General features: G+C 32.9%; 2 protein-coding genes across 2 annotated transcripts; one reads left to right on the forward strand and one right to left on the reverse strand.

The window, feature by feature from the left end:
* The first annotated feature begins 13422 nt into the window (after window positions 1-13422).
* Window positions 13423-16611, forward strand: BDCG_09128 (siderophore biosynthesis protein). The gene is made up of 2 exons (XM_045424912.1): window positions 13423-15347; window positions 15452-16611. The coding sequence occupies exons 1-2, from the start codon at window positions 13798-13800 to the stop codon at window positions 15567-15569; spliced, it is 1668 nt and encodes a 555-aa protein (XP_045273521.1). The 5' UTR covers window positions 13423-13797; the 3' UTR covers window positions 15570-16611.
* BDCG_09129 (PP-loop ATPase superfamily protein) lies at window positions 15648-18203 on the reverse strand. Its single transcript, XM_045424913.1, has one exon. The coding sequence runs from the start codon at window positions 18197-18199 to the stop codon at window positions 16847-16849; it is 1353 nt and encodes a 450-aa protein (XP_045273522.1). The 5' UTR covers window positions 18200-18203; the 3' UTR covers window positions 15648-16846.
* Between the last annotated feature and the right edge of the window lie 8285 nt (window positions 18204-26488).

Raw genomic sequence — 26488 nt, forward strand, 5'->3', positions numbered from 1 at the left:
GTTTAGAGACAGCAGATTCAGCTGCTTGAGCATATGTTTTCTTCTGATTCAAAGAAGAAGAAGAAGAAGAAGTAGAAAAGAAAGAAGAGCAAACTGAAGAGTCAGTGATTGTATTAGAAATTTTCAAAGTTTTTGAACTGTGTTTGAAATTCCAAGTTTGAACTTGATCACTTCCTGTAGTTGTCTAGTCTGAGCATGAAGAATTAACAGAACTTCTTTATTCATCTCACTCAGACACTGCTTTCTAAGAATTTTACTTGCTTTTCAAGTTTCCTGTATTTCAAGAACTTGTTATTTCTCTATCTCTTCTTTCTTTCTTCTCTTCAGAATTTCAATCTCAGGAATAGTATTTGAGAAAGCATCTTTTTCCACATTAACTGAGTGTACTTTTGAACTCATTGTTCTTACTCAATGAAAAGTTGATCAGACTAATTCAATTGAGATATTTATTAAACTCTTTTGAATTGAAAAGTTGGTCAGACTGTTTCAATTAAGAGGTTTCTAAGTCTGTTTTCAATTGAAAAGTTGATCAGACTATTTCAAAAGAAGAATCACAGACTTTTGTGTATAGAACATCTGATTTTTTTCACACTAGTTCAGTAACTAGGTTAGATTTTTAAAGAGAATCTAATAAACTAAAATTGATTTTTAAAATAAATCAATAAAATCTTTACAATCTCTTTCTTGAGATACAGTGAGAAAAAGTATGATATCAATTGATAGTAAATTAGATAATATGACAGTTTTTGAGAGAAAAACTGACAAAAAATAAATCAATTTTTTGAAGAGAAATTGATTAAAACTATTCAATTTTATTCTAAATTATTCAATTCTTCTCACACAACAGGTGTGCAACTCAAATCAGTTAATAAAGAGTGTAAAAAAGAATTAAGTATTAATAAAAGCTCTTCAGTCACTGAAAAAGTAATTCTTACTTAAAAGAATATGAAATTATGACAGAAAACAACTCTGTTTTTAATTCTTTATAAGAATATTGTATAAAACTCAGAGAAAAACATCTTACTTTTTTAAGAGAAGTAAAAAACTATTTCTAAAATCTTTTTTTTGTATTAACTGCTGCAGAAGAATGAGATAGAAACTGCTAAAATATACACTACTGTATATTCTCTATCAAGACTTTCCCTCTTCAGAGTCTTGATATTATAGAGAATATAAGTCTGTTTCTATATGATAATATAAATATTATCAGTGAGATGTAGAGAAACTGATTATTTATATCTCAAAATAGAAGACTTTGTCAATGATTATATCAATATAGAGTTAATTCTCAAATTCAATAGAAATCTAGTGTTGCTGTTCTCAATCTCTTGCAGAATCTATTGAATATTGAGGTATTAAAACTAGATTTAATATATCTCACTGTGCAGGGATCAAAGGCTCAGTCAGACCTTGAGATATACTGATTTTATAGTTGTTGTGTCTGCTGATTATGTATTGAGTACAGTTGCTGAGATATCTTTTTGTACTTTTCTGTCAGGAATGGGCCAGATTGAGAGGGGTGGTACAAGGGCGAGACTTGGCGTTGATGTTCAGATACACTGAAGACAGACTGCAGAGGTTGCACTTCAGAAGTGACTGTTGATTATGTGCTTGATATTATCGCCGAGGTATCTTTTTGTATTTTTCTGCCGGGGATGGGCCAGATTAGGAAGGGCGGTACAACAGTGGGACTTGGTGTTGGTGTTTTGGAACATCAAAGATGGACAGGGTTTTCGCGGAGGTCGCTCCTCAGATATCTCCACAACTACAGATCAGGGATCTTCCAAAATCGAGAAGATTGGTGCATATGGCTAGGTCTCTTCACCTTACAATTTGTATGGCACTTTGGCCTGGGGTTGTGGTGTGGTAGGGGAGAACGGGGGATACTCCCACACAGGAGTTTTGAACAACATCCAGTTCACATTTGGCTGGATAACTCCACCATCACACAGGGTATGCGGTCAGCGATGGGGTCAGAATGCTTGTATGATTGAGGGCTTTTCAATGGATCTATCGGCGGGTTCTTATTTGAAAAATCGAGTGAGTTCATGGTGGAGCGGTCTGACTCTAATGAGACTAAATACATGATATTGAGTGAAGCTGTATATAAAGTAATATAATTAAGAAGTATAATGATGAATCTGAGCTTTATTAAAATAGAAGACTCTCTATCAATTAAGATAGATAATAAGAAGATGATTAATCTTATCACAGTAACTGCAATCATTATAAGAAGTAAGTATATTAATATCTGATTTCATTACACCTGCCAAAAACCGCTCCACCACGAACTCGCTCGATTTTTCGAATAAGAACCTGCTGATAGATCCATCAAAAAGCCCTTGATCATACAAGCATTTTGACCCCATCGCCGACCGCATACCCTGTGTGGTGGTGGAGTTATCCAGCCAAACATGAACCGGACGTTGTTCAAAGCTCCTGTGTGGGATTATCCCCCATTCTCCCCTACCACACCACAACCCCGGGCCAGAGTGCCATACAAATTGTAAGGTGAAGTGACCTAGTCATATGCACCAATCTTCTTGATTTTGGAAGACCCCCGACCTGTAGTTGTGGAGATATCTGAGGAGCAATCTCCGTGAAAACCCTGTCCATCTTTGATGTTCCAAAACACCAACACCAAGTCTCACCCTCATACCGCCCTTCTCAATCTGGCCCATCCCCGGCAGAAAAATACAAAAAGATACCTCAGTGATAATATCAAGCATATAATCAACTGACTCTTCTGAAGTGCAATCTCCACAGTCCGCCGCCAGTGTATCTAGACTTCAACACCAAGTCTCACCTCTGTACTACCTCTCTCAATCTGGCCCATTCTCAGCAGAATGATACAAAAAGATACCTCAGCAACAGTATTCAATACATAATCAGTGAACAATAAGTCAACAGCATATCAACAACTATAAAATCAGTATATCTCAAGATCTGACTGAGCCTTTGATCCCTGCACAGTGAGATATATTAAATCTAGTTTTAATATCTTAATATTCAATAGATTCTGCAAGAAATTGAGAACAGCAACACTAGATTTCTATTGAATTTGAGAATTAACTCTATATTAATATAATCATTGACAAAGTCTTCTATTTTGAGATATAAATAACTAGTTTCTCTACATCCCACTGATAATATTTATATTATTATATAGAAACAGACTTATATTCTCTATAATATCAAGACTCTGAAGAGGGAAAGTCTTGATAGAGAGTATACAGTAGTGTATATCTTAGCAGTTTCTATCTCATTCTTCTACAGCAGTTAATACAAAAAAAAAAAGATCTTAGAAATAGTTTTTTACTTCTCTTGAAAAAGTAAGGTGTTTTTCTCTGAGTTTTATACAATATTCTTACAAAGAATTAAAAACAGAGTTGTTTTCTGTCATAATTTTATATTCTTTTAAGTAAGAATTACTTTTTCAGTGACTGAAGAGCTTTTATTAATACTTAATTCTTTTTTACACTCTTTATTAACTGATTTGAGTTGCATACTTGTTGTGTGAGAAGAATTGAATGATTTAGAATAAAATTGAATAGTTTTAATCAATTTCTCTGCAAAAAATTGATTTATTTTTTGTCAGTTTTTCTCTCAAAAACTGTTATATCATTGAATTTATTATCAATTGATATTATACTTTTTCTCACTGTATTCTAAGAAAGAGATTATAAAGATTTTATTGATTTATCTTAAAAATCAATTTTAGTTTATTAGATTCTCTTCAAAAATCTAATCTAGTTACTAAACTAGTGTGAAAAAAATCAGGTGTTTTATACATAAAAGTCTTTTATTCTTCTTTTGAAACAGTCTGACCAACTTTTCAATTGAAAACAGACTTAGAAATATCTCAATTGAAACAGTCTGATCAACTTTTCATTGAGTGAAAACAATGAGTTTAAAAATACACTCAGTTGATGTGGAAAAAGATGCTTTCTCAAATACTATTTCTGAGATTGAAATTCTGAAGAGAAGAAAGAAAGAAGAAATAGAGAAACAACAAGTTCTTGAAATACAGAAACTTGAAAAAGCAAGCAAGATTCTTAAAAAGCAGTGTCTAAGGAAGATGAATGAAGAAGTTCTGTTAATTCTTCATACTCAGGTCAGACACCTATAGAAGATGATCAAGTTCAAACTTGGAATCTCAAACACAGTTTAAAAAACCTTGAAAATTTCTAGTACAATCACTGACTCTTCATCTTACTCTTCTTCTTTCTTTCTTCCTACTTCTTCTTCTTTCTTGAATTAGAAGAAAACATATGCTCAAGCAGCTGAATCTGCTGTCTCTAAACCTGCTGTCTCAAAACCTGCTCAAAATTCTGAGAAAACTGAGAAGAATACTGCTCATGCCTCTATTCAAAGAAAAGTGAAAAAGAAAATGTAAAAAGAGAAAAACTTTCAAATCTCTAGAAATAGAAGACTCATTCTCAAAGTCTCAAATCAGGACATTCTGCAAAGAAACAAGCTAAACTCAAATCTCATTTTCAGAATCAGAAATGAAATTAATCAGCAGTTCTTTTCTCAGTTGATAACTAATATTGAAGTTCAAAAATCAGTTATAGCTTCAATTGAGTCATTATTCTTTGAAAACTCTATTATTCTGACTACAATGCCTGAATTCAGTGCTGAATTCCTTATTCAGAATAAGAATCTCTGAAAGTCAGTAGTAGAATCATTGCTAAACATAACAATTCTATCTGAAAGAGATGAAAAGTGAGATAAATTCATTCTTCATAATATTTCAGTTGAAATTTTTGACTGTGAAGAAGGAATACTACTTCTCAAAAATGAATTGAAAGAATACAACTTCATTCAACTGAGAAAGAAGCCTGTATAACTAAATTCAATTGAGTTCAGACAAAGCAGAAGAAATGCCTCTGTTCTAGTATATATAAAAACACTTAAACAGTCAAAGATCTCTGAAGTAAGAGTAGTAGATTTGAAAATGAGAGTTTATAAATACAAAGACTCAAGAATGAATCTCAAAGCTCAAACACAGTGTTCAAACTGTCAAAGATATGAATACTTTACAATCTCATGTTTTAGAGACTCAAAATATGCATTCTGTGCCAGAGATCACAAAACTAGTGAGCATAAATGTGAAACATGCTCAAAAAGAGATGAAATTTGTTAATATACTCTGCTTAAGTGCTCTAATTACAAAGAAAAACATGCATCTAGCTCAAAAAAATGTATATTTACTTCTAGAACTCAAAAGAACTGAAGAAAAGATAAAGCTCAAAGTCAATCTAGAACTGAAGAGAAGAGTCAAGTCAGTAAACTCACAACTACAAGCTTAAAAAGAAGAAACTCTCAATTATCTAAGTCTTCAAACTTCAATTCTTCAGTGAAATGTAAATAGAATTTGAATTCTTAAACTTCTGTTAAGATTAGAGAATTGAGAAATGACTCTGATAATAAACTAGATATAATGCAAGCAGTTGAGATTTCTACTTTTCAGAACAGTTATAATTTACTATCTGATGATAGTGATTAGATTCTTCTCTACTCTCTTTTAGTATGAATATACAACAAAAATAATAAAAAAAGTTTAAAAACTCTTCAAAAATCACATTTATTCAAAATAATGTGAATAGAAACTCAAATTGCATTTATTCTTGTCTTCAAATTGTATTTGAATAAAAAGTTGATTTTATACTGCTTCAGAAGCTGAATTTTAATGCTGAGCAAAAATATGTCATTTCTCATTCAAGCTACTACTGCTTTTTATCTCAAAAGTCTGAGATAAAGTCAAGAGTAGTGATCTATGAAAGAAAGAGATTAAGATATTAATTTAATCTAAGATTTAATATTATGTCTGACTCTGATATTCTGATGAGTGATATTATAGATAAAGAAAATGAGTTTAATACTATACAGCTCATAAATATCTATAATGAAAAGTTATTAAAGAAAAATAATAATATCTGAATAATTGATAGAGGATTTCTGAACATAACTTCATCAAGAAACTCTATAATTACAGGAGATTTCAATGCACATCATTTCTGATGAAATTCAGAATATAAGAGAGCAGTGAGAGCTGATAATCTGATTGAATAAATCTTTGAGCATTCAATAGATTTGATTAATACATCTGATCAATAAATATTCTTTAGAAAAGACATGAAACAGAAGTCTATTATAGATCTAACATTCATGTCATAAAATCTAATGAAAAGAAGACTTGTAAACTGATTTATTGATTCAAATGAGACATCAGAATCAGGTCATGAGATTATTCAATTTGATATTGAACTGAGTGAAAAACAAATGAGTGAAAATTCTCTTCTCTCTAATCAGTATAACTTTGAAAAAGCTGATTAAAAAGCAGTTGAAGAAAGCATAAAACTGTTAAAATCTGAAAGACAGAATGAGCTATATTGAAATTCTGATCAAGATATCTCAAATGAAATGCTTGAGAATAGAGTGAAGCTTATTACATCTATCATTCTAACAAGTATTAGAGATAATATTTCAAAAAGAAAATCTTCTGAGTATTCAAAATCTTGATGAAATGAGAATATCTCATCTAAAAGAAAAGAATTAGCTACTACTAGAAGAGATTGAAAGAATGATGTAATATCTGATAAAGAGTTCAAAACTGTCAGAAATGAATATTTTTCAGATATTAAAAGAGCTAAAACAGACTGCTGGAATAAATTTCTTGAAGAAGCACAAGAGAAGGAAGTTTTTAAAGCTTTTAACTATACTAAAACAAGAAGTGTAGCAAAACTTTCAGCTCTAGAATATAAGTTTCAGAATGAATTATATACAGCAAACTCTTTTGAGGAAAAATGTCAAGCTTTTATAAGAATTCTCTTTCAGAACTCACCAGATTCAGATTCAGATTCAGAGAAAGAGAATATATCACTTCTTAACTACATTGATGAAAATGACTGAGAATGGCCTGATCTTACACAAGATGAATTAGAGTCAGCTATCTTCTCAAGTTCTGTTAAAACTGCTGCAGATCCTGATTCAATTAATCACTTAATTATTCAAAATACATATTCCTACTTAAAGAATGAATATTTTGAGCTCTTTTTCAATCTCTTGAAAAATGAATATCATTCTGAATGCTGGAGAGAAGTCACTGAAGTGATTCTTACAAAACCTAATAGAAAAACTTCAATTTCTAAGTCATATAGAGTAATATCTCTATTGAACTGTCTAGAAAAGATTTTAGAAAAGATAATAGCTACTTAACTATCTTTTATAAGCTCTATAGATGATTCTCTTTTATTCAGTGAATAAATGAGAGATAGAAAACAGTGTTCTGCAATTGACACTGTTCTCTCAGTTATTTATGATATTTAAATAGCAAAGCATGAGAAACTGGTCTCAACTGCAGTTTTTATTGATATAAAAGAAGCATTTGATTATGTTTCAAAGTCAAAGTTAATTCAGACATTGAAGATATTAAAACTGTCACTTTCTCTAATAAAATGAGTTAACTGTTTTATATCTAAAAGAATTATACAACTCTTCTTTAATGAAATGAAACAAGACAAGACTGAGATAAAAATAGAAGTATCACAGAGATCTTCAATCTCACTCATTTTATTTGCAATATACACTGCATATCTATTCAAAAATAGAAATATGAGAATAGTGTGATCTCTGAGTTATATGAATGATATTGATCTAGTCTACAGCTCAAAAACTATCAAAGAGAATTTAAAAGTAATTGAAGAAGCTGCAAAGAAAATCTTTGTTAGAGCAGATATTAATCAAATTCAATTTAATATGAATAAAACTGAGTTAATTCATTTCTTTTCTAGATTCAATGAGAAAGAACTATCTCTAACTCTTTTAAATAGAGAGATTAAACCCAGTGTAAATGTCAAATGATTAGAAGTATGATTAAACTTCAAGTTGAATTTTAAATATCACATTCAACAAAGAACTGTCAAGGCAGAAAGACTATTGAACAACATAATCAGACTATCAAATACAGAGAGAGGTCTATTCTTCCAGGCTATGAGACAGTTATATATAGCCTGTATTACATCAGTAGCTGATTATGAAGTTCAAGTTTGATGAAATAATCAAGAGAATTTCACTGAACTCTTTCAAAGTCTGTAAAACAGAGCCTTGAGAAGAATTCTGAGAGTATTTAAATCATCTTCTATTAAAGCAATGAAAATTGAAGCTTCAATTCCTTCTTCTACTATTAGATTTGAAAAGACCTGTATGAACTATGCTCTGAGAGTTGTAAAGATGAGCTCAAATCATATAATCAGAGAAAGAGTCTCTTCTTCATTTCTATCAATTAACTCTGAAAATGAACTGGATTGAAATAGATTTCTTGATTGAAATGAAAATAATTCTTCAAAGAAAATGTCTTCTCAACTGTACAGACTATGCTCTCTGATTAAAAATCAATTTTCTTCTTTAAATGTTGAAAAAGTTGATCATGAGAAGTTATCTCTCTGAAGAAAAAAGCTTGAATCTCTTATAGACTTACAAATAAGTGAACTATCAAAAGAGAAAGAATATGAACAGCATTTGAAGAGAATTTCTACAATCAATATAAAAGACTCTATTCTGATTTATTCAGATGACTCAAAAAATGAGAACTTGAATAGATTAGATGCAGGCATTGCTTATACTGAAGATAATATTAATTTTATCTCAGATTTCTGAAATCTAGGCTCTGAATGTGAAGTCTTTGATGCTGAACTATTTGTAATAGTGAAAGCTTTCAAACTCATTGAAATAAAATCTTATAAAAGAGAAAATTGTTTGAAAGAGATATGAATATTCTCTGATAGTTAAGCTGCTTTAAAAAGACTTAGAAATAGTCAGATTCATAATAATCAAATGAATCTTGAACTGATCTTAAACTCTGTTTTAAAAATTCAAAAGAGAAGAATATCAAAGCTGAGAATTCATCTGCACTAAGTTCCTGCTCATATGAATATTCATGATAATGAATTGACTGATTCAGCTGTAAAAAAGAGTGCAGAATTAAACAGATCTATTCAAAAAATTGTATTCTGATCTTTTATAAAGAGAAAAATAAAGAAATCTTGTTTAGACAAGTGAAATGAAAGCTGGCAGAAACAAAAGAAGAGTATACATTATTCAAGATTTGAAACAAAACTCAAGTGAAAATCTTGTTCAATTAAATGTAAAAAGAAAATATTCTCATCTATAATACAGCTGAAACTAGAACATGGCTATTTCAAATCTTATATACAAAGATTTGATGATAGATTTGACTCAATAGAATGCTCATTCTGTAATATAAATGAGAATTCTGAGCATATTATAATGCACTGTGTATTATACAATAGTCTCAAAGCCAGATTGAAAGAGAAGTATAATCTAAATCAATTAAATATAAGATTCTTATTCTCAACTAAGACAGGAATTAAATACTTAATAGACTTTCTATCAGAAACTCAAGCAGCTATAAGAAAATGACTAAATTCAGAATTATCTGAATATGAAGAGAAGGAAATCAATTAGATATAGTCTGTTAAAACAGCTATACACTCTCTTTTAAGAATTTGTTTTATTATAGTCTCTCTTTACTTTTTCTTTTTCTGTATCTTTTTCTTTCAATTTCTTTCTATCTTTCTATTTAATGTGTCTATCTTTGAGACTGTGTTCTTTCTCTCTTTTCTTTTGTCATGATATTGTCAAATGATTTCAAAGTATCAAAAGATGTTAAAACACTGCAATTTGTAAACAGTTTTTATATTCTGAGCTGGAATTTTCTGATTTTGCATATCTGAAATTGATGAATGTACAATAGTTAACTTTACAGATATAGAAAAAACTCTGAGAACTAAAGTTCTCAGGTAGATATCATAGTCTCTGACTGCATACATCTATAATTGAAGAATAATAATAATAATAATAATTATTACACCTGCAGTCAGTTGAATAATGATATAATCTCAATTAATTACATCTCAACTGAAGAAATGACAGTAAATAAATTAACTAAACTCTTAAGTACAATTGCATTTTATCAATTTCTTGATTTACTAGGTTTTACAGATGAAGAGAGATAGAATACACAAACTCAATACAGATAGCATGATTTGAATGAATTTGAGAATGACATAGCTAGATTTGCAAGAGATGATTGATTCTTTATTATAATATTTATGATCTCACATAGTGATGTGAGAGGAAGTGTAGCTGTTGATGATTACTACACCTACTCTAGTCACGTGCCACCCCAACCTATTCATTTAGTGTAACTCGCGTAGTTAGATTACAACATAACAATGTTATTCTTCAAGAGGTTATAAAGCTCTCTACGCAATGAAAAGCTGTAAAATAACATGTCAACTACATCTCCATGTATCATTACGCGTGCCTAGATGTTTTTTATTGATTAATTGAACTCATGATTAATCTAAGATCCGGGGGGATGCCTGACTTAACAAAAGAATACATGTCTTCAAGACAGAGAAACGAGAAAATGTCAGAGCAGCAAACATAAGATCACAGATCACTGTTAATATTAATAATAAATTGAAAGACAGCTTCTGAGGCATTTGAGCTGAATGAAACCATTGCAGAGAAACAGTCTGACAAGTTCAATGTATACAAAGACTCAGTTAAAGACATCAGTGAGATATCAGACAATGCAGAGAACTCAAGTGATCAGAATAATAATGACTCTGTGAGTGAGAAGACTCACATGAGACTAGAAATTGCAAGACTTCAGCATGAAGTTGAGCAAATGAAGACAGATAGAAGTGAAAATGAAGAGCTCAGTACAGATTTAATGAACTATCTTCAATAAAAGAATAGAATATCTGCATTGATAAAGATTCTTAATGAATTCAGAGATTAAGTAAGATCTATAAAGAAGTCTGTTATACTCACTGACTCTGTAAATTACTTTATATGAAAGAAAGAGATTCTGCTCACAGCAAGACAATCTGAAATAGATGACATTCTTAATGACAAGCAGGTTAATTCTGACAAGAATGTCAGTATGAATATGCAATGTTTTTGATCAGAACAGAATATCTGACTATATAACTATATATAATCTGCAATCACTCTGCAGGTCAAATCTCACTTTATTATACTCAAGAAGTCTCAACTATCTGCTTATTCTCTATGATCTGTTATAGAGGATAATTTCACTGAGAGGCCTGCTGTTCACAGAACTCGCCTGTTTCAAGAATTGATTGAGATGACATTAAAATCAAAGAGTTCTGATCATGCATTTATTGAACATTTAATTGCAATCAGAACTGATTATATTCAATTGAGATATAATATCAAAGATTTCATGTTTTTCAACAGACTTCTTACAGGGGTTAGTAAAGATTGATCATCTTTTATAAAGAATTGAATGAATGCAATAGAGAAGAATGAGAACACTAGAACACTCAAAGATAATTTCATGAAATTGTGTCAAGATATTCTCCTACAATTGTCAGCTACTGATGAATCTCTCATCTTCAATGAAAAGATCTCTGCAAATAACACTCAAGATAAGAAGAAGAAGAAGATCTCTGAGAACAAGAACAAAGATTTCATCAAGTCAGATAGAAAGAATAATAATGCTATTAAAACATGTTATCATTGTCAGAAGATTGACCACATTCAAACAGATTGCTGGTTGAAATTTCCTGAAAAACATTCTACTAGCCGCGGTAAGAACAAGGATAAAGACAAGAATGCAGAGAATACAGATACTGCTTCTATTCACAATGTTATGAAGCAAGTATTTTGCATCAAAGAAAAGACCTATGCAAGTGATCAGACAGGAAAAGATACCTGAATTCTAGACTCTGAATCAGACACTCATACCACACTTCACAGGGATCTTGTCATGACAAAACCTCAGAAGGTGAAAGTGATGTTGAAAATAGCAGACAAAACAGTGATCTCTGCTGCAGCTATAGAAGATACAAAGATTTCAGTGAGAGAGACAGATATGCTGTTAAATGATGTCTGCTATTTCCTGAAGTTAGAAGTGAATCTCATGAGTATGAGTAAGCTTGTACATCAGAGTTATACCTATAAGCAGTTGATATATGAGAATAATCATGCTATGTTGATTATGTCTCCTGACTGCATGTCCAGCAAGCTTAATGATAATGATATTTAAGTGATGAAAAAGCCTGGTTACATTCAGTGACATGATCGAACTTACGAATGATTGCAATGACATCAAGTAGCTAGAACACCTAAATGCCGTGTATGATTGTGTAAAATGACACATTCAATCTTCACATCTATGACATGAGCTGTTAAGCTGGTAATGAGATTCTTCATTGATCTGGCAGGGGGTGGAAAAACACTTTTCAACGGGAATGACACCCCCACTAGAGGGGGTGCAAGTTATTGGTTGAGTATAACAGATAATGCAACCTGTTTATATGACACCGGGTTGATGAATTGCAATTTGGTTGAAAAAGGGGAAATCATGATGAAACATGTTGGTTCTACAGTGAACATAGCTGATGGGCTCACCAAGCCACTGGCGAAGCCTGCGTTTGAAGATTTTGTCAAAAGGATTGGTTTGAAAGAGATCAGAAAGGAATGATTGAATGATAATAATGATACAGTGAATCAGTGGATTTTGCATGTATTTCTTGATTTTTACAGTTATTACTGTACGGACGCCTTTCCTAATAAGGAAATCAGGGTCCGATTGATGTAATTAATTATTATTGCATTTTTGAAAGATTTGAGGATGGGGGAGGCCCCGGGTGGCGGCTTATAGGCCACAGTGTAGCAAGGGGGGGTGTTGGTGATTACTACACCTACCCTAGTCACGTGCCACCCCAACCTATTCATTTAGTGTAACTCGCGTAGTTAGATTACAACACAACAACGTTATCCTCCAAGAGTAGCATCTGCCCTAGTGGTGTTGCCGTAGCGACCGCTCCGCCTACACGTGATCTCATATGTAATATATATATAGCTAGCTCTTCCTACACGAATACAACGGATTAACCATCCCACACATAACTAGTGGTTGATCACGTGATATAGGGAGATCGCCACAGCCAATAGCCGCAACGGCCGTAACGGCCAACAGCTTCTCACAGATCTCTCAAAAATACTCAAGTATAGAGGCCCAGGCATAGAGATTTAGAGTCCCCCCCCCCGGGTATGGAAGAGACGCCCTGTGTATAGAGCCCCCGAGTATAGAGCGGCCCCGGCCCCCGGGTATAGAGATCTCTGAGCATAGAGACCCTGAATATAGAAACTGGCATATAGAGACTGTCCCAGTCCTTCACTGATATGAGTCATTATTTCATACAACCTCCAATGAGGAGATCTTGATTGCTAATACAATCAGATGTGTGTTCATTGTAACCACAAGTACGGAGTATAAAATTCTCATTTGACACATTTGTCACTATAGACTGCCGTAGGCGGGGCAAGTCCTTAGTCCATTCCATGCAAGGCAAAGCGGGAGTTGCCGCCTGTCACGTCTGCCAAGCGTGACTAATAGTTAGCTAATGGCTAATCGCCACCCAACGGTGGCGGGGGGAACCGACAACCGCCGCTATACAACCCTTATTGCAACTGTGCACTCCAACCCAGACAGTTCTGGATTAATGTCATGCTATTTTCAGGGTTGAAAGGGAAGATGCTGGCTGTCTGCCAACAAGAACTATTTCCCCCGGTCCTCAGCTCTCACCGCAATTGTCGTTACCTGGCTCGTCATTGCTCCGACCCCTCTCTAGCTGCGGAACAGTTTGAAGGCTCACTCCCCCTAGAGCGCCCGAGTGGATATTACCCGCATCGATATCTTCGAGTCCACCTAATCTTTCACGAAAGCCTGATATGTCGGCCTCCTCTCTTGTCCACCTCCCCAATGGGCTCTCTCTCTCCGTCACCGCTGTTTTTGGGGGGGTGTCATTTAAGCTAAATGAGATGGCCATCAACCCCTCCGTCCTACCTCCCGGATGGACCATTGTCATTCGGACAGAGAAGGGTCACTTGAATTCCCAGCACGAACACGAACACCCATCTTCCTCTCAATCTGGCGCATCTAGCGCAATTCCCTCGAGAGAAACATCGTTGTCTCCGCCAGGCGAATTGTCCGAGAAAGAGTCGAAGTCCAACACAAGAGAGGGGCTTCGTCATGGCCGTTTCGTAAAACCCACTCTAAATAGTGATTGCCTATTCATCTCGTCAATTTCCCTTCCCTCCAGCAGCCAGTTTAAACCAGCCACCTCTCCGACTCGCCAAATCGCCATGTTGCTCTACGCAACCCTATGGTGGTATTTTCACCTGCCCGCTCCAGACCCGCACATCTCAACTGAAGAGTCCAAGTTAACCCCAGATTCAGGAAAGCCAAAAGGAGGATGGCGCGTTTATATCAAGCGCCAGGGAATCTTCAAGGGAAGGCATCTCATGCAGAAACTAGAGCGAATGGGTTTAATCAGAACTACAGATTCCTTCGTGGGCTGTGGGCCGGCTGACGTGCATGATGCCACTGGGTGGACGAACATGTTCACCAGCCGTCGTACCTTCTGGCAAACTGATGCGCGCATTTTTCTCTTCAAGCTCTCCCCTAGGCATATCACCCCTCCCACCTTCGAGTTCCCGGGTAGCCCCGATCGGGACTCTGTCTCCGTAACGACGGACATGAGCAGTACTGGGACAATTAGCCCCCCAGAAAACATGAACTTCGTGATTCCTAGAAGGCGCGGCGATCCATTTACTTCGGGTAGTAATTTACCTACTTTCTTTCCCCCGCCTCCTCCAGAATTTATCTTCACGAATGGGATACGCCACCCGCTCCGCCAGAAGCCCCCCCGACAGGGTGAGGTCTTTTACACCCGTTATATCCCTAGTTTACGGCAAACCCTGTCGTTTCGAGTTCCAATCTTGCCTTCTAAATTATCATCAGCCCTAGGCAACATACAAATTTATCATAAAAAGTCCAGGAGCGCCCCTTCAATTTCCTCAACTACGGGTTTAGAGGTTGTGGATCCGGAAGATTCTCCTTCTGATCTCGAGCTCTTGTCCAGATGGATGAATAATCCTCGAGTCAACAAGGCTTGGGGCGTTGCTGGACCCCAGTCGGTCCAAGAGAACTTTCTCCAAGCTCAGTTCAACTCGCGACACTCATTCCCTGCCTTTGGCTGCTGGGATGGCCGCCCGTTTGGATATTTTGAAATCTACTGGGTAAAGGAGGACGCTCTAGGACCTCTGGTACCTGGGCCTGTAGGCAACTATGATCGGGGCCTTCATTGCCTCGTAGGCGAGGAGGAATTTAGAGGTCCTCACCGCGCCCCTGTTTGGCTCTCAGCGTTGGTCCATTTCTGCTGGCTGGCTGATAACAGGACGGAAACAGTAATGATGGAGCCAAGGGTTGATAACACAAAGTGAGTTGGATTTTTTTTTTTTTTTTTTTTTTTTTTTTTTTCTCATTTCAGCGCTGTTTGGCAACGATTCGTTCGGCCATCCACTAAGCTCGTCTAAAAAACAGTATGATTTCCTATCTTCAGGCTATCGGTTTTAGCAAGGATGGCGAAGTTACCTTTCCACATAAACAATCCGCTTTGATGAGAATCAGACGGGAAAACTGGGAAGCTCCTTTGCTCTAGCTCTTTATCCGTACATCACGCACGCCTTCTCACCTCCACCCCGCGGAGGCAGTGGGAAGTTGGGTTCTAAAGGCGGATTGGTAGAGGGATCTGTAATCGCATGCCAGTAGCTATCACCCCTACTACCCCCGCCAACCATCAGCAAATATTTACAACTTCCAAGGGTATAGCTGCAGTGTACCCTACATAGGGATTGCGTTTCAAAACCGCCTTAAACGGTATACGCATAACCGCGCCGCATTGCGCAGTTTGTATAGCTCTCTCCTTTTCTCATCCAAAACACGGCCGCCCTCCCTTTATACTCCATTCAACCCCCACATCTACATTTATCTAAGTCGGGAAACTATACTCTACCTGAACAGACTACTGTGTGAAGTACTGCTGTAAACATAATTTCTATTTTTATCGCGAAAAACAAGTAATCCCATGCTTAACATGATATTTTACGACTAAACGCAAACGAGCACTTGGGAATGGTAACAAATTATCTTTTCTCTTTGGTTTCGGCTCATGGTTTAGTAGGGAGCTTTGTTTATAGCTTTATTTCCGTTGTTTTATTGGTATTGTTCCATCTATAAAAGAAACATATATAGTTCCTTGTTTTAGAGGGCCACCGGAATGTCATTCATTTGATTTGAAAGATGTGTCTGTATATAGTAGCAAGGGGAAATTCTAAAAATGGGGAGTCTAGTTGCAATGCCAGGTCCTTTTGCCTTCTTCAGCTTGAACTTCTGAATTCCGTACATGTGCATGTAAGGCGTGAACACGCCACTAATCCTTCATATTGTTTGAATATGGTTTGTTATCTCTATTCGTTGTTTTCACCTAGAGAACGGACGGACTAAAGAAGAGCATAATAACCATCAAACGGTATTCTAGCGAATTGTGTGATTTGGGCAACCGTTGAGGACAAGAATCGATCGGTTGATAAAGCAAGGAAGAATCCGAATGGAATAGTAGAGCTCGGGATAACGGGGCGGACGGATCAGCATGCTTGATAGAGACGTGTCATATCTCCAATTCATCCACTATGGAATTTCAGTTCTATTATTCACAGGCCGAAACTTCAAGCTCGTAATCTCTACCTTCATCAAACCATCAAATGCAAATATCATATCCATGGATACTCTTCCTCCACGGGAAATCCCTAGTATTCCACATCATGAGGACAGTTAGGTCGGCCACGTATGGTTGCCGGGCGGCGATGAGGGCGGTTGACTAGACACGGCTGAGTGTGATGGTATTCGGAATGCCGGGAAATGAAAACCACCGAACTTCTACTTTCCATTCGTTAATCGCACAGCCTCCATCTGCCTCATAAGCGTCCAGCTGCTTTCCTCCTCATCTATCCCAACAGCCAATTCGATCGTGGTTTTCGGACGGCTCTTGTTCAGTCCTTCAAGCAACATGCAAGCTTTGCAAATCCTTTGGCTAGCCATATAACCACATCGCTCGCATTGACCCATGGTTTGCAACTTCACCTGCTTTTGACCTGGACCTCTACCTCTACTTTGAGGTTTCCTATATGGTGAAATCTCGGTTTCATTAGCAGTAATTCTCCGGTCTTTCCTCAGTTTCTTTTCCATCTCAATCAATTCTCCGTCGTTTGTCCTCCCGCCCTCGTTACCGCACCCGCCAGCCGCGAAATCATCTCTCTCTCCCTCAGTGGATGTGGCCAAAGGACGGGTAGCACATTTGCCGGATCCACTTATTTCTGGAGGTACTAGCCTCGCCATGTCTTCCCCGCTCCTGACAATATCCAATATAGAGCTTGGGCGAACTTTCTCCAGGTCCTTAATCAGCGTCCTAGCACTCCCTCGAAACGCTTCTGGTGAATAGATACATTCTGTGCTAAAATAATCCAGTTTCTTGTGGTGCGCGTACAGTACTATTTCCTTCTCATAGGCATACTTGAGTGGTTTGCTCCGTTTAATGTCGCTTGCCGTCGACTCTGTCACAATGCTGGTTGCCCGTGCTAGTCGAGGTAGATCGCCCCGTAGTAGGTTCATCATAACAGTCTCTGCAACATCATCCGCATTATGTCCAGTAACGACATGTTTAATGGCTAACTTGGCAGCACCGCGGTCAAGCGCCTGTCTCCTAAACACTCCGCAGTAAGTGCAATTCCCTTTTTTTCCAATCTCTGAAACTACTTGGTCCATCGTCCAGCCGTATAGTTCACCGTAGCCCACTATTTCCAAAGGCATGGAATATTGCACCGCATTGCGCTTAACTGTTTCCAGGCTATCATCGCGATATCCGTGGATTCCCTCATCGATGGAGAGGAGCATAAGCTCCAGGCCATAACTATAACGCTCATTTAACGTTTTCAGAACCGAGGCGAGGACCGTGCTGTCCTTGCCGCCACTGGCACCGATTGCGACGCGTTCACCTGGGTAAAAAAGAGCGTTGGCGGTTATGGTATTGTGGATTTCAGTTTCAAAAATTTCAAGAAAGCAGGGTTTGCAGAGCTTATGTCTGTTTTTGGGGCGTATTATGAGGGCACGAGCGGAATTGCATCGGTAGCATATAGTGGGAGCCATCGTTTGGACTTTGATCGGCCAAAATGGCTGGGGGTGAGACATACAACTTGTAACAAGCATGAAGAGATTTGGAGTATTATGTAGCATCCGCCCTAGTGGCGTTGCCGTAGCGACCGCTCCGCCTACACGTGATTTCATATGTAATATATATATAGCTAGCTCTTCCTACATGAATACAACGGATTAACCATCTCACAGGTTATAGCCCGGATAGCATGTTTTTACAAAGGATTACATTTTTTTTTCTTACTTTTGTTTAAAAACACCTGTGTAAGCATTGAATGTGTTCACCCTGAATAGGAGAATTCTTTTACTACATTTACATTGCACATTTCAAGTGTATCTGCTTGACTGGCAATTGAAATAGCAGAACTCTACAGTATAATATAACATGTTTTTTTTTCAATTTCTTCATTCAATTCTTCTTTGATCAATGAGTGATATGCCTATATCATAGAGTGATAGAAGAAGAACTTTACATTCACATTCTCACACTTAGGCATCTATTGATGAAGAATCAGAGAAAATAGATACTATATAATATATAAAAGTTACAGAAGAGATCATGAAGTCATCTGCAAATAGTGAAGCAGATTATGAATTGAATGATAGTATCTTAAGCTTATAAGTAATGTGTATAAAAGTGTGATATATAAGTATCATATCTAGAATAAGTTCAGATAATATAATATTAATAATATTTAATAATCTGATAATATTCTGTGATAGAATAAGTATACATTAAGTAGCTATCTCTGTGATAGATGATTTCAAATCTGAGATCTATGAATATTAAAAGAATGTTCAAAAAGCCATGAATATTAAAGCTGTAATTATATTTAATGATAATAACTATGAGATCTGATATACAGAAATTTTTACAGATACTGAAGTTATCAGCAAATCTGACATTCTTATAAAAAATCAATAAGTCTGCTTAGAAGACATTAGTTAAGATGTATTAAATGCTGAAAAATGAAGTATTTATATTAAAACACTGTATCACTGTATATTACAGTTCTTATTAAAGTCTGTATATATAATTATTGAAACTCTTGAGTCAGATAATACAGTCATACTATAAGAAAGAATTGAAGTTAAATATACTATCTCATTTATGAAGAAATGTATAAATATTGTGAAAGAATTGATTATCTTATATATCAAAGATAATAATTATCTAGTATTTCAGAGAAGATTCTGTTATCTAATTATATATTATAAGAAATTGATAAATAACTTAAAAGACTTCTATTATAATCTCTTTCTTATTAGTCTGAAGAAGCATTAAAAGTTTTTTATTAAGATATATTTAGACAATTTCTACATGTCTGATCAGAACTTTATATATAATATCAATATTAATAATCTTATAAAACAGTTAATAAACTGTATAAGTAAGTTCAAGAATAAACATTCTAAGTCTCAGTAAGTTAATATAACTACTATAACTCTCTCTACATCATCTGCATGCAGTTTTAAATATGAGATATACAGTTTAAAATAGCACTGAAAAAACATCTATTGATATCTATATTCAGAACTTACTACTAAACAGTGATATAAGTTAAATAAGAAATATATTATTATATCTGAAAAGAATAATAGTAATAATATCAGTATCAGCAGACACAGTAAGTGAAAGAGTAAAAAGAAGAATAAAGATAATAAGAAGAAGAAATTCTCTGATCTTATAATCTTACAATCTGCAGCTGTCAATGCAGCAATTGCTTTTTCAGTAACTATTAATATAATAAACAAACTGTGATTTCTTGATATATATGTAAGTTTTCATATAATAGATGAAAAGCAGTTTCTCATTCAGTAGAAGATGTATAATAATAATATGAAGATTTATACAGTGAATAAAGATTACAGTTATATTAAAAAGATTAACAATCTTCTTCTAGAATTTAAAGAAGAAAATATCACTGTTTATAATGTTTATTATATTTTCAATCTCACAGTTAATCTATTGTTATTTATCAGATTGAAGAATCAGAGTTTTTAATATAAGCTTTCAAGCTTGAACACTTCATTCTATTTTATTATTAAAGTATTAAATAAAGTGATTTTCACTGTAATCTGTACATCTCAAAACTTAATTTATAAAATAGTTAAAAGAATATCAGAAGTTGATGTATATTAAGTCTAAAGCAGTCTACTTCACAGTGAAATCATATATATATAATAATGACTATACTAAAGTCATAATTACTATTGATGACAATAATCTCATCATTGATTAATCTCAATATTAAGAATTATCTATAACTGCAAAAACACTTGTGAAGTGATATATTAATATGAGATATATACACACAGAAGCTATTATAGTATTGATAAAGAATTTACTATCTAGTATCTGTGTTAAAGATATCAAGATTAATTTCTTTTATAACATCTGTGTTAAAGCAGATATAATATATAAATACTCAATTATCTTTATATCACAGACTGTACACTCAATAAAGTGAATTTATATTGATTTTACAGATGATAGATGAATATTAAGTGAGTCTACAGATTACTCTATTGAATCATAGCAGAGTAATAAATATTACATATTAATCACAGATGATATGACTAGATATAGATGAATCTATTTCTTATATATTAAGAATCAAGCTTACAATTACTATACACACTGAGTTTAATTCATGAAGAATCTAGATTTTACTGTATCAATATATATCAGAACTGATGTTAATAATATATTCAGATTCATGAAGATTACAGTATTATTCATCAATTATAATATAGTATAAAAATCAACTACTTCTTAATTATTATATCAAGATAACATGTCTGAGTGTGAAATGTATACAATTATAACCTGTATCAGAGTAGTTCTCATTAGTAAGAAGATTTCAAAGAAATTCTGAATAAATATTCTGAAAACAGTTATTTCAATTATAAATAATATACTTATATCTACAGTTCTATATAATGAAAAGTATTGATCTGCAGTTATAAATAATGATAGTAAAGAAGCTATTCATAGCTCTTATATAATTTCTTTTTCAGTATTGATAAATATCTTATCACAGATCACATATTTCTATAAGCTTGAAAGTGATATTTTTACTCACTTTTATAAATTATAGAAGTTATCTGCATAGACTGATTCATATAAGCTTATTAAATTCTGTAAATATTTAATCTATCACTTATAAAGTTCTATAATAGATAAAATTATTGATATAAGTAATGTGATTTTTCTTATAAAAGTGTAAGAAATACTGAAGATTACTATAACTACTATAACTACAGCAACTGATACTGTTTCTATCATCTATTTAATGAAGAATTCTGACATTTCTGAATTGATGAATACAGATTGAATACAGCTGATAAAGATATTTACAGCTTATACTTTTATTCTTATTACTGATTCTCTTTTGAAATCATATAAGAATACTATGAGTAGATCAGAGAGAGTAGAAGATTATTAAAAGAAATTAATACAATATAAAATATCTAATCTTGAGAGATGTAAGATCTGAATACTTATTTCATATTCTGATATCTTAAATAATAAATCAGTGATATCTGATTACTGAGTATTTATTAAAAAGAATCACTCTGATGATTTCAATACTGATAAGAATAATATATTATGAAAAATTTAATAAATTATATATAATAACTGATTAAAGAAAAATACTTATCAGAAGACTTATATCTCTATAATTACAGATATAATAAATTAAATAATATTTATAATTACTGCAAAGTGTGATTGAACTCTATAATAAATGAATATAGTAATAACATATCTGTATAATAGATTAGAGAAAACAGTCTATATAAGATAACTTACAGACTTTGAATAAGAAACTCAGTGTATACTTATCTATACAGTTAAAAAATCTCTATATGAATTGAATTCAGCTGTTAAAATATAATATGACTATTTAACAGCTATACTGTGAGAAAATGACTTCAGTCTGAGTTCTTATAACTCTGCTCTTTGAAAGTATTCAGCTCAAAAACACCTGTATATAATTATATATATTAATAATCTTTATATCTTTGTGAATGTTCTGAAAAATGCTGATTAACTTATTAACATTTTACAGTAAAAACTAGAGATCAAAGACTTAAAGAAACTTATAAAATATCTAGAAATGAAAGTGAAATATATAAAGAGTAAAGTTTAATTAATACTTTAATATTATATTAATAAATTAATAGAAGATTTTTATTTAGATGATATAACTGCTGTCTGTACACTCATGAATAAGAATCTATATCTAGATAACTTCTTCATCTCTGAAAAAGAAAGTAATTTTACAAAGTAATAATTTCAGTATAGTATCAGATATCTGTAATACTTAGCTATCAAGCTATGACTGAATATTACTTATATAGTATCTCTACTGATATAGAAGAACACTACTCTTATCTCTAAGATATAAAAGACTCTATTACACATCATTCAATATTTGAAAGAAATGCATGAGATTGACATATTCTATATAAAGAATAATGATAAGAAATCTGAGAATGAATTTCTAAATATAGTATATATACTGATTAGATATACAGATTCTGATTGAGCTGATCTGTTAAATAATGATTATAAATCTATATTCAGTTATATCTTTAAATTAAAGAATGTGCTGATTTCATAATAATTGAGTAAGTAATTCTGTGTATTCTTAAGCTCTAATGAGACTGAATACATGATGTTGAGTGAAGCTGTATATAAAGAAATATGATTGAGAAGTATAATAATGAATCTGAGCTTCATTGAAATAGAAGACTCTCTATTAATTAAAATAAATAATAAGAGAGTGATTAATCTTATCACAGTGACTGCAATCACTGTAAGAAGTAAGTATATTAATACTTGATTTCATTACACTCACAGTCAGTTGAATAATGATATAATCTTAATTAATTACATCTTAACTGAAGAAATAATAGTAGATGAATTAACTAAACTCTTGAGTATAATTACATTTTATTAATTTCTTGATTTACTAGATTTTACAGATGAAGAGAAATAGAATACACAAACTCAATACAGATAGCATGATTTAAATAAATTTAAGAATGACATAGCTAGATTTATAAGAGATGATTGATTCTTTATTATAATATTTATAATCTTGCATGATAATGTGAGAGAAAGTATAGTATCTACTCTAGTAACATTGCTGTAGTGATCACTCCGCCTACATATGATCTCATATGTAATATATATATAGATTAACTATCTCACATATTAATTGTCAGAATGTAGTGATCACGTGACCTGAATTAACGTAATTAATCACTCAACGCGCGCGTACACTCAACACCTGCTTAATTTTCATTTTTTTATTCATCTTCAAACACTCATAACATGTATCATAAAGCAGTTATATAAGCAGTAATTAATGATTTAAACATACAATTGATTTCTAATTACACTGAGACTGCTAAAAAATATGAAATTAATTAATATATATTATCACAGTTAGACTGATCAGTGAAACTATAAATTTCACATTTGATTTCATTTGATCTGATCTCATACATTTCTTAGTATAAGTCTCACTAGAACTAAGCAGTAAAAAATCTGAAAATGAATTATTTCTGAGAGAAATGATATGAAAAATGATCAGATTTAATATAAAAACAGTGAAATGAGAGTAATTTCTCAGAATAAACTGTGAAAGATAATCATTCTTTTAAAATTAGAATAAAACTGAGACTGAAGATTGAATTTAGTCTTATTCAGTTTATTCAGTAATTACTTATATAATCAGAATTTGATAATAATTATTAATAATACTTATGAAATAATTAAATACATTCTTATACAAGTTTATTCTTTACTTTTTTATGAAAACTATACTTCTCTGATATACTGTAATCAGAGATATTAAACTATCTGATAATTTTATATTTTATAATTATAAGTTTCTTAATTATTTCTTCTTATAATTGTTCTCAGTAATAGTAATAATTATCTTAGCTTAAGTTAAACTTTCACTTCATTTTTATCTCTATTGATGAAATTATCAGAATATTATATATTATTAGTGTAATAGTTAAATATATACTCTTAATAATTTTTTATAACTCTAGAATTAATTTAATATATAAATTTATTAAATTATCTTAAAGATAGTAGTTAAATTTAGTTTTATAAGTATATAGTTTTATCTAATTTTCAGTTATAATTAATATATATAAGTTCTGTTTTAAAGTTAGTATTATAGTTCTATATAATATAAAGTATTATCAAAGATTATTACTTACTAAAGAATTGTATTTCACTGTCTTCATATCTCTAACATCTGCTTATTTAAATCTCTGATAATTGATATTATAGTAGTCTCAGACTAATTTAATATATAAGTCTTATTTCTTCTCTATTTAATCTTAAGAAGTGTAGATATTAATTTAATAGAAGAGATTTAATAGAGCTACTATGTAAGAGGTCTACACTGAATAGATTGATATAATATATAGATCTTATATAACAAAGAGAAAAATGTTAAAGAAGAAAAAGAAAGAGAAAGTATGAGAATCAGTGATCAGAGTGAATATTTATATATGTATACAGTGTATATACAGTAAAGCTTTGAGATGAAAGAATAGAAATTCTGTGAGTTTTTCAGCTGAGAATTAATGATTAAGAATGACTGAGAATCAAAGCTTTCAGTGAAATCTATAAAGTGTAAAGAAATAGTCTATATAATAATCAGACATAGTCTGCTATATTAGTCTCTCTCTTCTCTGATTATATATAGTTCTTATCAGTCAAGAGCCGCAGTCTCAGATAGTGCAGAACTCAGAGTTCAGATTAAGTGATTGTAACTAACTTATTTTATAAGATATTATTAACTGTGACTGCAGAGTCTCTTATCAAGAATATCTTTAATCTCTTATTTAAGTTCATTATCTTCTTCTATAATTTCTGGCAGCTGTCAGTCAGAAATCAGTTGAGAAGAAAATGAGTTGATAATAACATAGTGAAGTAAGCTTGTGTGAAAGACATTGTGAATCTCTGATAATATATTAAGATAATAATTATAACTATCTAGAACTTCTATTACTTTATACTTAATATAACAGTAATTCAGTATATGAGATGAATGTGTGATCTGTATATTCTTGAGATTCAATCATATCAAGTCTTCTATCTTATATTACTTAATAAGACCTTGATGAACATTAATTTGATTCTCTTGATCTTGTTTCACAGTTGTCATGAAGGCCTCTGCTCAGTCACAGATATTATAAAGCTTGTAAGAGGCCTACACTGAATAGATCAGTATAATATTGATAGGTCTTATATAACAAAGAGAAAAATGTTAAAGAAGAAAAAGAAAGAGAAAGTACAAGAATCAGTAATTGAAGTGAATATTTATACATGTATATGATAATGTATGCAGTGAAGCTTTGAGATGAAAGAATATGTTAAAGCTACTATACAAGCTCTAACTCACGTGACCCACACATATATATTTAGCTTTCACTAGCTACTAGTTAAACAAAAACAATCAATCACGTTCAATCTCTCTCACAGAATATACACATGTTTGTAGCAGCTGAGAATCAGTAATCAGAACATGCCTCGGTGGCCGAATGATTAATGCGGCCACCTGGTAGCACCTTGGCGTGGGAAACCAAGGCGCGTGGGTTCGAAACCCGCAGGGAATACATTAAATCCGGAACTCAAGCACCTCAGGTTTCTAATAAATACAGAGGTGTACAAATCGCTTCAATAAAATCACTCTATGTTCCTGAGCTGAGAAGTTATTATTATATGTATCTAATTGTCACTTCTTTGTATTTTCTATGTTCTTGTTATCTTGACATGGTCTCAACACCTGTATTTCCTTCTATATAATCAACACTTGACCTGTATTTAACATCACGCAAGGACTCATCATAAGCTCCGCTTGCATATGAGTATAATGAAAGAATAATAATAATAATAATAAGTAATCAGAACATATATGTTCATAGCGGCTGAGAATCAGTGATCAGAACATACACATTCATGACAGCTAAGAATTGATGATTAGGAATAAGATGGTAGAAATCTATGAAGTGTACAGAATAGTCTATATAATTGATCAGATGCAGCTTATTACATTAACTCTCTTCTTTCAAATGCAGTTTCTATCAGTTAAGAACTATTATTTCAGATAATATAAAACTCAGAGTTCAGATCAGTTGATCATAGCCGACTTATTTCACAAGATATTATTAATCACAGCTGTGTAATCTCTTATTGAGAATATCTTCAATCTCTCACTCAAGCTTATTATCTTCTTCTATGATCTCTGACAGCTGTCAGTCAGAAGTCAGTTGAGAAGAGAATAGATTGATAATAATGCAGCAGAGTAAGCTTGTATGAAAGATATTATA

Source organism: Blastomyces dermatitidis, assembly GCF_000003525.1.
Source record: "Blastomyces dermatitidis ER-3 genomic scaffold supercont1.14, whole genome shotgun sequence".
NCBI classification, from domain to species: domain Eukaryota; kingdom Fungi; phylum Ascomycota; class Eurotiomycetes; order Onygenales; family Ajellomycetaceae; genus Blastomyces; species Blastomyces dermatitidis.